Consider the following 18,829-nt stretch of genomic DNA (forward strand, 5'->3'; position numbering starts at 1 on the left):
AGTCATCTAATTATATAATTAATCATACTAATAAGGTGTAACCGGAAAAAAAATATTGTACTACCGAGTACGGATAGATTGAAAATATAACAAAAATACCTTACAGTGTATGTACTGCATTTTATTTCAACGAAATATAATATAAAATATATACATTAGCATGTGATACAATAATGGGTTTATCTATGCAGCATACATGAATTCCATTGTTCCATATAGGGTGATAATCTCTTGCTAATATGATGATTATATTTATATATTATTTAATTAAATGCAATAGCGGCGATAGGTGATAGCATATGAACACATAATTAGTTGGCTACTAATAATGCAATGCGAATAATAGCTTAGCTCGGCTCTAGGTTCAGCGTGCTACCCTAATTTGAGTAATTTCCCATATTCAACTTTGTGCGTCTTTTTCTTTTTTAATTCTTAAATTTGCATCAATCGTATTCAAAACTTGAACAAGTTGGTTGCATGTTTAATGGTATATGAAGTTTCATCAATGTGATGAACCATGGCATGCCTTACAATTAAGTGTTCAAAATACTACTACTATAGTACTGTTGTTTGAATATGCATTGAAAAATGTTTGGGTCCGTCATTATAAGGGCAATTGACCTTATTTGTGTAGGGCAAGTGATTTGAAGGGACGTGGGGTGATGAGTGAATGACCCACCAGATGAGAGTGATTAGGGCATCAAACCCAAATTGTTCTTTTGTCTCAGGCTGAGCTGTCGCTTCCCCAGAAAGCATGCTATTCCTGGGAATCTTTTTCAAGCCCTGCATCCTCCATTCCTACCATTTCCTTATTCCCCTTTTACCCTCTCCCTTTTTTTGGGCCCCATGAATATTAGAATACATTCACTCATTCTAGCTCTAGAGTTTAGTGATTCATATCATTTACCTATAATTCATCTTACTTTATTTTAGCCACCCTAAAATAAATAAAACTAGAAAGCACTTTTGAAAAAGACTTTTTAGTGTCAATATTTTTTACTAAGAATATTAATCCTGTTCTTGATATCATGCGAGCTTCAACAAGTAACATAATTACGAGTGAAATGAAATGATGAATCATCAATGTAATGTAACTATCTCATTAAATTTTGACTTGACTGTCCAGTTTGCAATTTGTATCTCTAATAAGTACTCTTCCTTAATTTGAGTCAAAGTTTGCATTTTAGTTTAGTTGGTTCCAACTTCCAAGTCATTGTTATTGCATCATCACTACTCAAGTCCATGTTGGTAAATGTGGTTTATGAAAACAGCCACCTAATTTACCAACTATAGTCAATTCAAAAAAGTCTAAGTTGTTATTCAATGTGAATAATTGAACCTGCGGGCATTATAATTTTGGAAGAAATGTTTGTTGGGTATATGAAGGCATAGAGTTTCTCTCTTGCTCCAGCTATTACATTATGAAAAGGACAGATATAATTGAGTTTAAAGTTTAAACAAAAAAGCCTTTCTTATTTATACAAATGAGGCCCAAATCTGAAATCTAGACTTGACTCATTGCTAATACCGTACCATGTCCAGTGGTCCCTAACTAGACTCACCCTTTGCTCGTGACTTTTGTGACTTGTGACTCAACACAATACACATACATACTATGACATATCTACTTATCTATATATTAACACATTAATTTGAAATAATGAAATTACCGACATATATAGGTGGTCCTTATTGAGTTAGAGAGGACAAGCAGGAAAACATTTACGGCCAATAACTATCGCTATCAATCTAATTTATGTTATAAGCATAATCCAGATATGAACCCAAGTAGTTTCTTTCTTGTACTGAATCAAACAAATAAAGTTCATAACATTCCCATCACCAATGCATCCTGCAATCTTGACCCATCACCATCCCATACTCACTTTTTATCCCTGTCCTTCTACTCTCACCTCTCAGCTTTCATTGTCTCACCTCAACTTTAATTTTTCACCCTTCTATATATAATACAACACTCAGGCTCACCACTTATGTTGTTATAAACAAATTTAGTGTAATAACTAATAACACACATACATTATGTGTTAGGTGAAGTGGCTGGTTTCCACTAATTACTCTCATTAATATATTATCTCCTTACAAGTTTTTTCTTGACCATGTTTTTCACTTGTCCTTTCTCATTATAAAGAGCCGGTTATTTGGTTAACTATAACTACAAACTGTTGAGTTATTTATCATAAGCACTATAGTATATTGTTGATCTCTTAATTACTTGTAAGCCATAATTAAGGATAGATAGAGATAAGACTTGACTGTTTTTCTGGACCCCAATTTGAATTTACAGCTGCATGTGAATCTGCTAGCTATATCTGGCCTTCTTCTTGTTGCCAACTACATACACCATCTCATTTTTATAAAAGTGGAAGTTGTCACCTTTGTTATTATTATCATGTACTTTTACTTTGGATGTATAGAAATGGAAGGACATTTAGGAACACATACTATCATCTTTCTTCCAGTTCTATTTTATTACAAATAAATATTGCTAACTTATTTGTTGATCATTAAAAGTTTTCAAATGAAATGTCATGGCTCGAGTTTTGATAACTAATAACTAGGCATCCAAGAGAGGAATATGGAAGCAATGGAATTGGAACAAGTTGATAAGAATTGATAAATGCATTATGCAAGCAAGCTCAGCTCCTTACACTCAAAATTAGCAAACAAGGTACCCTGAATTTGTATGAACAACTTATGTAGTTGCTATATAGAATAAGAATAGTAGAATACTGAATACCCCCTCTTCCCTTCTTATTAATTACCATTACTGCTTTGACAGGAGAAAAAAGGATCAGATCAGAGTTCCTATTAGTGGCACATTTTCTAGGGAAAACAAAAGAAGGCATCTACAAACCACATGCAACTCACACTTCTCTCTACTGCACACACACAGTAGCCATGTATCATGCTTTGCATTCGTCACTTACAACATGTGTTAGCTAAAGTGGCAAAAGAAACCAAATTAATAATGTCTTTGGTGATGTAATGTATGAATAATATTATTACTTATTAGGATCATATGGGTCCCGATTTGGGTTGAGGCCTTAAATTCATTGGAAGCGTGCACGCTTAATAGAAAACATGTTTCCTCAGTTGGATCATTGAGGATTTTGAAAATGCAAGTATTCTTGGACTAAAATTGGAATATTATTGAGAAAGATTGTGATATGACTCTGCTGTGATGGTGTGACCAATGGCTTATTATTATTGGCAAGAGAGACAGAGAAATCAAAAAGGAGATTCCCATCCTATTTTTTCACTTGATAATTGATGTATTCAGATTTTCATTTAATTTCTTGCTAAACTTATTTGTAGTTTTGTAGTTTTCTATATACAATATATTTATGATATCTTTTAGACTTTAGAGCAAGTGCAGGGACTTCAAATTCATCATTCATCGTCCTTCATGAATCATAACAATAACAATGGATAAGATATGGATGGATCTATACTCAAGTGGAGAATTTGTTGAAGGGATTATTAGTTTCGAGTTCACTTCTCTAAAACCATGCCACTTTTTTTTTTCTCAGAAAAAATCAGTTGGCAGTGTGATATTCTGACAGCTTATTCAGAGAAGATAACAAATGAGTACTATCACTTCACTCACAGTTGCTATCTCTATTTTTCAAGAAAAACATTAATTAATGACTAAGTTTGATTATACTCCAAACATAATGAGCCGCGTTACTATTAAGAATTTATACATGAACTAGAATGTCATCTACGCAATGCGTGTGACGGTAAATTAATGATAGTATATAATAAATATTAAAAATTGTTATGTTTTATAAAATTAAATTAAATACGTGTAAATTAAAGTTAAATTTAAAATGTATTTTATTTAAAATAATTTATAATACAAAAAATTTGGATGTTAGATTTTCACAATATAATTTTTAACATAATATTCTTAAAATTATTAGTATTTTGTTAATAACTATACATGTAAATAAAAAATGAATTGTTTGTATATTTTTTTACTCTTTAAATATTAATTCTATTCTTCTTATTTTTGTGAATTTTCTTTTAACATTTACTTGTTTCTTTTAGTGTATGCAGTTTTTTAATGACATTTACAATAAAAAGAACAAAAAGTATGTAGAATTTTTTTTTGAATAAGTTATTTTTAATAAGAATATTTAGAATAGTATAAAGTGAAATTATCTGTTAATATTTTTTTGATCCACTCTGTCAGACAATGTCTCAAGTGCTGCAAATTCAAAATAGTGTTGGAGAATATTCAAAACTGGATCTTTAATTTCTTTCACAACAGTTGTGAGTAAAAAATTTACTTTTTATTGTATTTTTAATTGGTCTATACAAATCATTTGCATATTCTATTTTCAAAATTTTTAATAGTATAGATTTTTCCTTCTTGTAACAAATGTTTGAATTTGGTCATCATATTTTTTTCACAATTACATGAAGAGGTGTTCCCTACCGTGTTAGTAAATCATAGTTAATAATTAGTTAAAAAAATTGATGATATTTTTTTAAGTTATTAGAAAAGGAACAATAAATAGCATATTGAAAGAAGTATAATTTTAACTATATTAAAATATAATTATATATAAAGTATTAGAAAATAATATAAAAAGTATAAAAAGCAAAAATAATTAAAGTATTTTTTTATAAATTCAATTTAAAAATACAATAATATGTTTGTTTTGTACATTTTTATCTAATATAATCATTTCTAAGCAAAGAGACTCGTCTTTATTTGTGGGTGTTAATGTTTTTCATACACGAACCACGCGAATTTTGATAAACCAATTGTCTGTTTGTTTGGTGATATTGTTCAAATAGTGATGCTGCATTGAGTAAGTTTGAGATATTGTGTAGTTCGAAAATAAATTTTTTGTACTAAATTCGATATTATTTGAAAAAATAGTGATAAAAGACTTATATAAACAGTTCAAATAGTATAGAATTTGAATATTTGTAACATAAAATTTATTATGATTAATAATATTATTATTATGACATTTGTAACATAGATGTTTATTACATTTAATGAGTTATTTATAGAAATTAATAAATTAATTATTAGGGTTATAAATTTATTGTATTGTTTATAATGGTAAAATATAATAAATATAGAGATATGAATTAATGTCTAGATTATAAATTTGATTAGACACTATTAATTTCTAATTATTGTCATTAGTAATTTTGCTCCCTAATTTATATATATTTCTATTACTTGTATGTAAATATTTTGCTGATTTTGAAAATAATAATTGATTTGACAAAAATTGAGTGGTTGATTCTAAAATTTTGTCAAGTAAGTGATATTATTGATATGACATTAATAAGAGGAAAAAGATATTTTAAAAATAATGTGAATAAATTTAATCATTTATTTTTATATATTAAGAATAGTGGAAGAAACGTTAACTAACATATAAAAGAAATTAATATATAGTTAGTGTAATTTAGATGGAAAAAACGGTTCAAATAGGATAATTCTTTTAACACTAGAAAACGATTACTTTTAAGCAAACGACAAACTAGAGTTATTTGTATAACGAAGAACAAAATAGTATCCCTAGTAGTACCATTTTGACTGTGCCATTCCAACCAAAAGTACCTCTGCACCATTGTCGATAATTTAATGATACACCACACCTTGCATTGCATCTGTTATGTATATGCATGTGCCTATACTTTTTCACATTATTCAATGGTAGCGGTATCATATTATGAAATTGGCTGTGATTGTAGTACTATAGCTTTTATAATGCTACCGATAATATATATGTCAATATGTCCACATTCATCATTAAACTTCCCTGCAATCATCGTCTCATCATTTATTCATCCATTAGGACAAGCCTTTATTGTTATTTATTGTCGCTTTTTGCAAAATTTATTGGGCTTTTGAAATGCATCACATTCTTTCATTTTGAAAGTTATTGTTGTCGATTGTGATTACTTTTGATACTTGATTACATCATTTCCTTCAAATATGTCATATTATGCATGACATCTCTTGGTTTATGAAAACAGTAACTTTTCTTGGCATTTCCCTATGTTTATAAAATGTGACATTAACACACCCCGTAACGATTTAACTCTTTCTAGGAAGATTAGTCTACATACATAAAAAAAAAAAAACACACACACACACACACACACACACAAATTTGATACTTCTAAGTAGGCAAAAACAAGCATGAACTAACACTAACATTTCAGCAGCAAATCTTAATGTTAAGAGAGGGAAATCCCACAAAAGGTATCAATTTGCATGATTGCATCAGCAAGTCGCTTCACTCCCCAAATTTGATCTCTGTAAACCTATAAAATTCATGTCTAACATAATATACAGATGCCCCTAATCTAACACACATGCTAAAAGAGCATAAGATATTCTTTTTCCTCTTAAAAAGACCATTTGCTTTCATATGACTGCAATAAATCAGAATAACAATCTCATGAAACTCAAACTAACTTCACACACCTACATTTAACAGGACGACGTCCAGAAGGTCAATAAGGATGCCAAAATGCCAGGTTTGTATATCCCATCTCATCCAGCATAACATCCTGTGCAGCAAAAGATATCTGCATGGTCAGCTTTTCTCTTGCTGAAATATATCCACTGATTTACAAACACTATCTGAAGCAGGCTGGTTAATAAGAAAGCTGCGGACTCTTCATTTGATCCAAAACTTATCTGGTATCCAGGACAGAAGAATGATCAAATAAGCACTCTATGAGTCAAGCATTTATTTCTGAATTGCACTGGTGCTCCCGGCTGCAACTTCTCCTGCCCCAAAACATGCTCGAACACGTTGTTTTATCAAGTCTAGGCCCTTCCATTTTATCCTGGTCTGTCGTAGAAGCATGTGAGTGACGGGGTGATCCATCCTGTGTTTCTGCTTCTCGGGGTTCAAATGTTGGACATGGACCATCATTGCAGGTACATAGAGGAATTGTCATGGATGGAAATGGACCACAAGTGACAGGGCATAGTATCTCTGAAGGAACAGAAGCTACACAGTTTCTTCGAATCTCTGGAGTATCTGAAAGAGATGGTTGATCCAGGTCACGTGGATGTAGCATGCATGGGGTACACAAGCCAAGAGACACGTGTAGTTTATTCTCTTTTGCTACGGAACCTGGTAACTTAACAAAAGAGACAACTCCATGTCTACAGAGTGGGCAAGGGATAGAGCCCGGAGGGCCGAGCGATTCAGAAGAAACATTCATTGTTGAGCAGAGATAGAGTGCACATCTTACACATAGCTCATGCCCACATCCTGCAAGTAAAATTCTCCGGGTTTGAATTTAACTCTGACATAAAGCTCAATGAATTTTACAGAACATAAACTCATAATCCTCAAAATGTGAGTAAGAACATGGGGCATAAAGTATAGTGACAGAGGAAGAGAAGATAACTAACATGCCCTCCCCACCAGTCTTCCCCTCCCCCTTTACAAAAAATTACCTGGTGAATGCTTAAACTTCAATAAAATGAAAGTAGTCCCAGCACAATTACAAGACTTTAGGATGTGGATCGCCATTATAAGTGCTACAGTATATTGAAAGATAAAATAATCCATTACCTTCTGCAGCAACTGAACATGGCCTCTCTAGGCAGACGGCACAGAAGTCAATCTCATCTGAGGTGGTTGTAGATGATTGCAACCCATACTCTCTGTAGTTATTTGAAATCAACTTTAGTCCCATGTTAAGGTTAGGCCTAACAACAACTTAGATTTAGCTATAGCTGGTTTTATAATTAGAAGCATGTTGTGTGTAAGTTTACAAAATAAAAAAGGCGAGGCTTATGTAGTAGACATATATATGCAGGCCTGGAGAAATTAATTTCCTCTTAATATGCCTACTTTCATAGCTTCCTCAGATTCACTTTCAGATTTTGAACAGGATATGCTAATGACAGGTATCAGGGTGAGAGTTGGGCAATGTGAAGGGCTAAAAGAAAATTACTGAAATTTTACGGAAGGGGGAATAGGGAGAGCACCCAGAGGAACTTAGTTAAAGGAGAAAAGAAAGCATATTGGTAGAAGGGGACAACATCTAGCATGTAAGTGGGAGGGGGTATGTCAGGAAATAATGAGGTGGAATGGGAGAGAAAAAAAAGCCTCAGACATCATTTTAGGCAGCGGAGTGGCCTTAACCATTGGGAGCACAGAAACATCTTGTCTTTGATTTTTATCATTTTCTTTTGTTAATGTTCTAATCTTCATACACCGTTCCATACATCTGGTTGGCTGTAGAGGAGTTGCTCTTGAGTATTCTCAAATTAAGTTCAATATACAAGTACCTATGATGTTTCTCTTGCTGTTTTGTTTTTTAAATCATCTAAATACGTTTTGCCTAGTCAAGTGGAAAATACCTGGCTATGTTAAGCACACTCATAAGAGGCAAGGACAAGTAATTTGAATGACGAAATGTAGGTATTGTGGCATCAGAACTGGGTGACATCAAAGGCTCAAGCCAATGACGTCCCCACATCCTAGCAACATCAAGAGGAAGCCATCCATTGCAATTCAAAGCCATCCGGCTAGCACCTCTTGCAAGGAGGATCTAGGGGGGAAAAACGAACATTATTGCCAGATATTAAGGAAAGGATCAGAAGCGATATTAAACATAAAAACAAAATGCAACCTGACAGCATTTTAAATTGCCCCCACAAGCAGCATAATGCAATGGTGTGCTTCCAGCCCCTATATCAAATCCAATTAGTTATTTTTGAAAGAGGAAACCACCTTAGAAATATTCAGAGTATTAAACGATAGACATACCTATTAAATCCATTGATGTTCCATAATGAAATGTCACAGCAGATACATTTGCGTTAAGATCAAGTAGCAATTGTACACAATCAAAATATCCATTCAATGCAGCCATATGAAGGGCAGTAATACCACCATCAGCTGTCTTATTCACAAACTTGGACAGGGCACTGCACTGGAATGAAGTAAATAAATTGCAAGAATATAACCCACAAATAAATACTCTCTAGAAAAGCCAAGCCTTTGACATTCTTTGCAGCAAAAAACACAAAATGAAAACTCAATGTCGTCATTTAATATCCTGAAGAAAACTATGCATGGCTTTTCAATTAATAATTTTCCCTGAGCTCAATCATGTAGTAATTAACTGGGCATTAGTTCTGTATGCAAAACAACTGAGAAAATTTTAAGACATTACACAAAGTACCAAGTACAAATACTATACAGTGTATGGAAGAACAATATAGAGTAAGCATACAACAGAAGCCAAATATTGACCAGTTAATCAATCCCACTGGCTAAGCATAATATATAACATATTAAGTAACTTCAAAGAAATGTTTTGAATATCACATAAAGGAAGGGAAAGGGGTACCTTTGCTCATGTTTTCCTTTCACATTTGATGCATCGCCCTTGTCGACCTGTGTGCGAGCCTGTACAGCCTCATATGGAGCACTTGGAACAAAGTCGGCCACAACAAGTCTAATACATCTTACATGCCCATTCACAGCTGCAAAGTGAAGAGCAGTTCTCCCACTGAGATAATCTGCTCTCATAACCTGTAATTGGATGGGCTATAGTTTTCATACAGTCGAAAATGAACTTATACCATGTAAAGAGCAAAATAAACTTGAAATCAAATAATTAAATCAAACTAGCAAGTAGTTTCTCAAACCAGCAGCTGAATGACCTACAGTTCCCATGGGATAGTAAATATAGAATTACGACTAAACTGAAAAACAGCTCGGATAAAGAGAAAGTAAACAAGTCTTACATTGCATCTGAAGAGCAGAAGCGTCTGTACAACTTCCCAATGGCCATATCTACAAGCTTGCATCAAAGCCGTCTTCAAATCAAGGGATCAAATGAAACAACGTCCCAAATAAGTACAACAACAGACATGTCTCAAAATGAGAACAGAAACAAAAAAAACAAAAACTCATAAAGCTTCCATTTATGAAGCTGGAATCTGCTAAATTGGTACCAGATCCGTCGATCGGTTAGCTTAGCAGCAAACAAACAGTATTCATTATTCCGTACAAGCAGCAATTGTTTTGCCGGACGGAATGAATCGTACTCTATAGAGTTGGATAACTGGACCAATTATCCATATTGGAAAATGGAAATTAGATACATAAATCTCACCCATTTCGTAATTATATGATGCAACTTTCCTTCTTATCAAAACTAACATTAACATAACAAATCGAGGGAGAAAGAGGACCGAGATGATGAAAGTGTTACCTGGCCACAATAATTCCTTGAATTCACATCAGCACCATTCTCAAGCAACAATGCCACAATCTAACCGAAACCCATCAGAGAAAGACACATAAATATTCAAACTTTGAGTACGAGAGAGAGAGAGAGAGAGAGAGAGAGAGAGACCTCGTTGTGGCCCTTGGCAGCAGCAAAATGGAGAGGGGAATTGAGGCCACCAAAAGTGGAGTACTTGGCAAGACAAGGGTTGCAGTTGAGAAGCATCTTGGCCTCAACAAGGTCGCCGTCCCTGGCGGCGGAGACAAGCCTCTCGCCGGAGGCGGAGCAGCCAAAAGAGTTGCCCATGTAATGGTAGGTCAACGTCTCAGAAGAAATCCAACAAACACGGCAAAATCTGTATCTTACAAGCAATGAATGGGTCGGTGATCATCTCATCATAATATCAAAAGGAAAGTGAACACAATCAAGCTCTAAAATGCTGACGTGGACTTCTCAAGAGAACCAAGCTAGCTACCCTCTCTTACACAAAAAGACAAACAGTAATAATTTACTATATTTAAAACTGCACAACTAAAATTATTTCATTTTTATACATAAAAACTATTTAATAAAAAAATTAAAAATAAAATTATAAAGATACATATATTCTAGTGTTTAAAAGAATTTATCATTTAATACATATATCTAGTAAATTCAAATATTATAGTGTAAGAATAAAACTATTAGATGTAATACAAATATAAATATAATATTTTAATAATTAAAAATAATTTGTATGAATCATGGCATCATACTTTTTAACATCATTATTGTTATTATTAAATAATATTAAAAAATATAATATAGAAATGATAAAGACAATATATAATTGATAAATATAATTAGATAAAAAATAACAAAACAAAAATTAAAAATATTGTAAGAATTTCATACATTTTAGTGTTTTAAGAGGTTAGTGTCTAACATATAGAGGGTAAATTATTTAGCAAACTAAAATAATGAACCGTAATTATCAATCAAATTTTTTAAATAATTGTGCAAAACAGATAATAAACGAAAAAAAATAAAAGATATAAGATTATGTAAAAGGAGATGAAAATAAAAATATGAATTGAATTTTGATTTATATAATAAACATAATATAAGTGATAATAAAAAAAGAAAATAAATTATATTTTATTAACTAATTTATAACTATTAAATAAAAGTAACATTATTATTAAGACACAGAGTAACGTAACCTGCATAAAAATAAAAAATAAAAAATATTAAAAAGTAAGGTTAAACACTATCTAAAAAAATTAAAAAGTAATATAATCATAGAAAAATTATAAAATAATAATTTCACTAAAATATTTACATATGACAATATTAAAAGTGATCTAATATGTTAAGAATTATTCATTGTATCATTATTTGATTTTTTTATATATTATAAATAAATTAATAAATAGATAAATAAATGAATCTTAATTTTTTTTTTTCAAATAGAGTATACAGTATTAAATTTTAGACAATTGCTATGTATTATTTTTTTTATAGAATTAGATAATTTAATATGTAAAATTATGAGATTAATGCTAAATTTTTTATATAAATATTATTCTCTATAATAGTATAAAATAGATCTAAAATAAATTTTTTTCTATATTGTTGTTATAGATAATATGATAATTTTATATAAAATATAAAAACTTATATGTCATTCATTCACTATAACATATTAATATATTATAATAGATTAACCGGATTTTGCATTAATACTCTGTTAAAATATTTCCTGTAAAATTTGCTTAACTTTTAACATTTTTATAACAGTATTATAAAAAAAACTTTACTAATTCAATTCTAAATTCATAATAGTATCTTTTAATATATTTTTAGAGCAAATTACGCATATAAATCAAGTAGAACAAAATTTTACACAATTCTATCAAAAAAAAAAAAAACGTGACAAGAATTTATCAAGAGAATGTTTTTATATAATTCGAATTAGTACCATTCGAATTACACCAATCAATAGTCATTCGAATCGGTAAAATTCGAATTATGCATGCATCAAATCATCATAGTAATTCAAATGACCCTGATTTGAATTACACACAAACACTAACCCACACTAGTTCGAATTGGTGTGATTTAAACTAGCACTCGGTTTTAACACCCATATTAATTCGAAGCCAAGTGATTCAAATTACCCACGATTTAGCTACTCATGGTATTTCAAAATGCCCCAATTTGAATTAGAATGGTTTTTCTATAAACAGAGTTCGAAATAACTTCATTCGAACCACTATCCCGAACCCCTGCCCCACCAAAATTCAGAGAAAAATCTTTCCAAACGGCTCCAACAAAGGGTTATAGGGGATAACCCAGACTGACTTTATCGTTTAGATGGAGTCGCCCATATAGTCGATATCATCAATGAGGAGGTTAGTGTAAATTTTTTCCTTTAAAATAGGATTTAAAGTGTTTTTTTTTCATATTTTTGTTTTTTATATGTTAAAATGGTAGTCATTATTTAGTGTTGTTAAGTTAGATAGTATTGTTATATAAGTGGTTTTTGCTAGTGGCTTATTAGTGGTCACAAATAAATAGGATCGTTATATAAGTGATTTTTTAAAAGTAAGATTTTTTTTACCATAAATAGTAATCAGAAATCCAAATTTTTATATCGTAATATTGTTCTTTTTTTTTTAAGAAATATAATTTAAAGATATTTGCTCAGTAGGCCTAGTTTGATGGATATATGGTGTTATTTTCCATGTTAAAGTGTTACATTATTTGGTAGCGTATATTAGTGAATGACGTTGTATGAATATGTTTCGAGTTGAGAGACATTCTAGTACATTCTTTATGCATCCCCACCGATGTATTACGAGCACGTGACGGCAGCAGGGTATGCGTCTAGACGAGAGATACGTTCCGTACTTGTAGAGACCGGTTTATACCATCTTGCGAGGCTAAACGAGAGATGGTTTATGATGGATGAGCCCCTGGTTAGTGTGTTTTTAGAGCGCTAACGTCAGGAGACGCATATGTTTCATATGTCGTTCGGGAAGTGCACTATTACACTGCAGGATGTGACGTACCAGTTAGGACTACCGATCGATAGACATTATGTTAGTGGTTGCCTGACAGATTTTCAGACGTACATCAAGGGTGGTCGGCCAGCTTGGGTGTGGTTCGAGGAGCTGCTGGGTGTTTTACCTACTGCGAACTGCATCCAGAAGTTTGCAGTGAACTGCAGCTGGTTCCAGGAGCATTTGGAGAGCTTACTGAGAGAGTCGATGAGCCCACTGTTAGGAGGTATGCTCGGGCCTATATCATGATACTGTTAGGGACTCAGCTATTTGCCGATAAGTCCAGCAATCGCATTCACATTAGGTGGCTCCCATACGTAGCTAGGCTTGAGGACATGGATGGGTACAGTTGGGGATCAGCTTCTCTCTCGTGGTTATACCGGTGCATGTGCCGCGTGGCAAACAGACACGTATCAAAATTAGTCGAACCATTACAGCTACTTCAGTCATGGATCTTCTGGCGGTTTCCTAAATTCAGACCCGCTGGATATGATACGTCCAGCTGGCCTTTGGCCTCGAGGTACTATTATATTCAAAAGGCTTTAATTCTTACTGTTAGAAACAAGAGACTAAACTGGAGAAAAGATTTGTGTATTATTGAGTGTATTCAAGTTGTCTATTCAAGTTGTCTAGAATGATATAATATAAAAGTGTATTTATAACTACTAAGAGAATCTTAATAATAAAGACGTAATATTGTATAATAAATATTCAGATATACTAAATAATACTAATTGATCCTAATTATATTCTAACATCCCCCCTCAAACTCAAGTGATGACTTGAGTTTGAAACTTATTTAAAACAATAAAAAAAGAGAAAAAACTGCATAAACTGATAAAACGGGTGCAGACGGAACTGTCGAAAGGCGCAAATGGAATTGCTGCTAGTCTGAAGGAAGCACAGACAACTGTCGCTTGTCTGAAGGAAGTGCAGATGAAACTACCGCTTATCTGAAGGAAGCACAGATGGAACTGCCGCTAGTCTGAAGGAAGCGCAGATGGAACTGCCGCTATCTGAAGAAAGTGCAGACGGAACTGCCGGAAAAAAAATGCAGATGGAACTGCCATAAGGAAACACAGACGAAACTACCACGAGAAAACGCAGGTGGAACTGCCACAAGAGAACGCAGATGGAACTGCCACGAGAGAACGCAGACGAAACTGCCGAAAGAGAGCGAAAACTATATGATTTCTTCACGAGAATAGGTAAGCAGCAGATGACAATGGTGTTTGATCATTTGACTCGAAAAAAACACAAGACAGAGAAAATAGGCTAATCGATGAGATGAAAAAGCATCAAAGGAGTGATAAAAGGGAATAAAGAATGGCATAACAAATGCAAAAACTACGGCGATTTCATCGCAAGGAAAACAACATATCCTCTTCAAGGAGGATATCATGGCTCTGATACCATGTTAGAAACAAGAGACTAAACTGGAGAAAAGATTTGTGTATTAATGAGTGTATTCAAGTTGTCTAGAATGATACAATATAAAAGAGTATTTATAGCTACTAAGAGAATCGTAATAATAAAGACGTAATATTCTATAATAAATATTCAGATATACTAAATAATACTAATTGATCCTAATTATATTCTAACACTTACAGTTATGAGGCATTAGGTTCGTGATGTGCTATTATTTTATTCTATCATATGCCATTATGTTATTCTCTCTACATTTTTTCTATTATATTACTTGGTGTTAGTTTCATTTCGTGATAACCTAGGTGTGGATAGCATGTGGTCAGGTCACAACCCTACAGTGAGTGAGAAGGGACCTTGAGTTGCGATGTGGAGGCTCAGGATAGATCTCTTACAAGTTAGGGATGTAAGTATTTGAACCATTCTTTTTATTTTAGATCTCTCATAGATGGACAAGGTTGCATAGCTAAACAATGATGTTTCATAACGTTTTGTATTCGCAGTTTATTTAGATGTCGTACAGCTCTCATGACGTTGTTCAAAGCTAGAACCACCGTTAGTCCCAACTGGATTACTCTCTGCAATGTCATCACCACTATCATCAACAATGATGTCCAACTCCACATCATCAGCGTCATCATCATCTGGCAATACATCATTCATACTAGCCGGTGTCCCACACTGTAAGAAAATTGGCACCCTATCAATGATACCAACCTCTCTACCACCACTGTGGTTGAGATCAACGGCGAACGACGAGGAGGCCACAGGCTCGTTTTGAGGTGCAATCACAGGCACGGATGAAGATGCACTAACAGGTCTCGAACTAGAACCGGATGCCGTATCTGGAGTTTGGGTATTCTGGTTCGAACCTCTTGAGCTAGAGACCACATCAATCAACTTTACCAACAGTTTAGGTGTCCTGACCTTAGAAAACTGCCGACGACAATGGAATAGGACCTCTAAATCCTCGTCACTCCCTATGACGAACGAATCGTACTTCACGTCATCTCGCAGCACTGAGATCGGAATGCGATAGAATAACTTCTCAATCCGTTTCACGCCTTGCAGCTAGGGGTGGCAAACGGACCTAAACCCGCCGGGCTGGCCCGCGTAACCCGTCAAAAAAAGCGGGCTAGACTAAGAAATTGGGACCGCCAAATAGCAAAAGCCCGCTTAACCCGCACCGCCTAAACCACGGGCTTTAGTGGGGCGGGGGCGGGCTTCCCCGCCGGGCTTAGTATTTTTTTGGTAAGGGATATTTTTACAATTTTTTTACTAAAATGCAACTTCTCCCAACCCAACTTACAAGAGAATGAATATGAAAATTGAGTGTTTTGGATTATGTTTATTTTGTTTTAGAGACAATATTTATAATTATGTTTTGGATTATATTTATTTTGCTTTGGGAACAATATTTATAATTATGTTTTGGATGAAAACTTGGTTTATAATTTTGTTTATTAGAAATTTATAATTACAAAGACTTTAATGTTTGTGAATATAAAATTATAATTTGTTTATACTTTTAGAAATTATAATAGTTAAAAGTAAAAAACAGAAGGGGTTAACCACCAAAAATGCCTTTGAAATATTCAAACGCTGACATAAATACACCCGAATTTTACTATCGACAAAAATACCTTTAAATAATTTAAAAACATAACAACAATACCCAATAGTAAATATATATTTTTAAACAATGTCTTAGAGATTGAATTTTAATGTGATTTCTTACAAGAATAATTAAAAAAAATGAGATATTATTATTCTTAAAATTTGATAATTTTTTTCTAAGTATATATTTTTTTGTGATTTTTTAAAAGTATTATTAGTTGTTAACAAAAACATTACAAAAAAATATATACTCAACGAAAAATCACCAAATTTTAAGGATACTAATATCTCATTTTTTAATTATACTTGCAAAAAATTGTATCAAAATTCAATCTCTAGTATATTTTTTGAGAAATACATATTTAATGTTAGATATTCTTGCAAAAAAAAAACTAACATTAAATATGTATTTCTCAAAAAATATATTAGAGATTGAATTTTAATGTAATTTTTTGCAAGAATAATTAAAAAAATGAGATATCATTATTCTTAAAATTTGGTGATTTTTTGTTAAGTATATATTATTTTGTGATTTTTTAAAAGTATTATTGGTTGTTAACAAAAATAATTATAAAAAATTATATACTTAACAAAAAATCACCAATTTTTATGTATAATAATATATTATTTTTATAATCATACTTACAAAAAATTGCATCAAAATTTAATCTCTAAGCTATTTTTTGAAAATATATATTTACTATTGGGTATTGTTGTTGTGTTTTTAAATTATTTGACAACATTTTTGTCGATAGTAAAATTCGGGTATATTTTTGTCAGCGTTTGAATAATTCGGAGGTGATTTTGGTGGTTAACCCAAAACAGAAGAGATTTTTTTTATGCCTTTGTATATATGATTTAATAGTTAAAAATTTTAAAAAAAAAGAAAAAATTTGGCGGGTTGGGATTTTGGACCGCCTCACTAGGCAGGGTGGGCGGACCAACCCGCCAAAGGGCGGGCTTCTGGCGGGGAGGGGCGGACTTCCCCGCTTGCCACCCCTACTTGCAGCCCAAATTTCTGTATTATAGAATTCAAGAAGTCATTGAAGCTCGTTGTAGGTCTCATAAAAATACTGTGGGGATCCTTATTAGTGAACTTCACACCAGAGCGTATTTTTTTAATGGACCATCGGTAATGCACCAATACTAAAAAACTCTCATCACTAACCCTGGTGTTTCACTCTAATGAGAGGAATTCACGTTCACACCATACTTATACACGTTTGGGGCCTCATAATTCGAAACAACCAACTTCGAATTATATATATATTATTCGAATCAGCTAAATTCAAACTACATTTCGAATTTTTTTCCCTTATAATTTGACTCAGTATAATTCGAACTACCCTAACTCAACTTGAATGCATAATTCAAATGAGCTAGACTCGAACTACCTAGGACTCAACGCATGCATAATTCGAGTTGACCAAATTTAAATTACACTTCCTTATTAGTTTGAATTGATATGATTCGAATTACATCTGCTTTTCTAGTTCAAAATAGTTTGATTCAAATTACATAAAAACATCTTTTTGAGTGATTCATATTACGTTTTTGGTTTTAGTAGAATCCTATAATTTCTCCAACCATTTGGTTTAATACTGTGCTTTTGCCCTGCTTTTTATTTTTCTAAGCGCGAATTTAAGATCACAAAAAAGAGAGTACTACTTGATCAATTTGGTCTTGTTACACATTTACTTTGAATAACATTATTTTATCAAGGAATTTGCTTTGTGAAATTTTAATTTAATCTGCGTTGTCAGGAACTTCTCATTACACTGTTTATGATTACATTACCATAATTTCACGTTAAGGCTTGTGATATGTTAAGAAGATTTGAGTGATTATACGTTTTACGTGCATATGAATATTATTATTGGCAGCTGGAATATAGTTCGTGAATCGTTGAAGCTATATATGGCTCTCCTGTGGATAAAAAAATAATTATGATTTGTTTCTTGGATTAAAGTTGGAAGCTAATTATTGAAGATTCTAGAAAAGGGTCACATGTGGCTAATTCAGATTATGAAATAACATGATGATGATGCATCTTCTTCGCTCGCAAGGTTAATTAATTATTACATTGCTTAATTAAATTAATTAATGGCAAGGTGGACACCGGATTATTAGATAATTGAATGCTAAATAATTAATTCCTGAAAATGAGTGGAACCAACCTAACCTCAATGCTTTGAGTTAAAAGCTGTGAATTTTTCCATATCCCGGATTACAGTATAGAGAGTAGGTATTTGAAATGATTCATAAATAATAGGGGCAATGTGTAGACTAGTGTATGAGGATGTATCGATGTTTTGAGTAAAGATATAATTGAAATGGGTAAAAGCATAGTCCTACACATTCACAGACTCCAAATGCAGGAAAAGTGAAAGTGGAAACAAAAAGGAGCAGCTGGTGTTGGTGTTATGCAAGTCAAAGCCGCGTGCTTCTTTTAATTTCTGTGTCAGTCTCAGCAT

At 32.6% G+C, this 18,829-nt stretch overlaps 1 protein-coding gene across 1 annotated transcript; it reads right to left on the reverse strand.

The window, feature by feature from the left end:
* Positions 1-6,181: 6,181 nt before the first annotated feature.
* Positions 6,182-10,753, reverse strand: LOC112711670 (E3 ubiquitin-protein ligase XBAT33). The gene is made up of 9 exons (XM_025764366.3): positions 10,396-10,753; positions 10,252-10,311; positions 9,782-9,853; positions 9,382-9,566; positions 8,796-8,956; positions 8,659-8,717; positions 8,387-8,577; positions 7,593-7,684; positions 6,182-7,286 (listed from the first exon to the last, which is right to left on the reverse strand). Exons 1-9 carry the CDS (start codon positions 10,570-10,572, stop codon positions 6,745-6,747), a joined length of 1,539 nt encoding a protein of 512 aa, XP_025620151.1. The 5' UTR covers positions 10,573-10,753; the 3' UTR covers positions 6,182-6,744.
* Positions 10,754-18,829: the final 8,076 nt, after the last annotated feature.

Source organism: Arachis hypogaea, chromosome 9 (assembly GCF_003086295.3).
Source record: "Arachis hypogaea cultivar Tifrunner chromosome 9, arahy.Tifrunner.gnm2.J5K5, whole genome shotgun sequence".
In the NCBI taxonomy this organism is placed as follows: domain Eukaryota; kingdom Viridiplantae; phylum Streptophyta; class Magnoliopsida; order Fabales; family Fabaceae; genus Arachis; species Arachis hypogaea.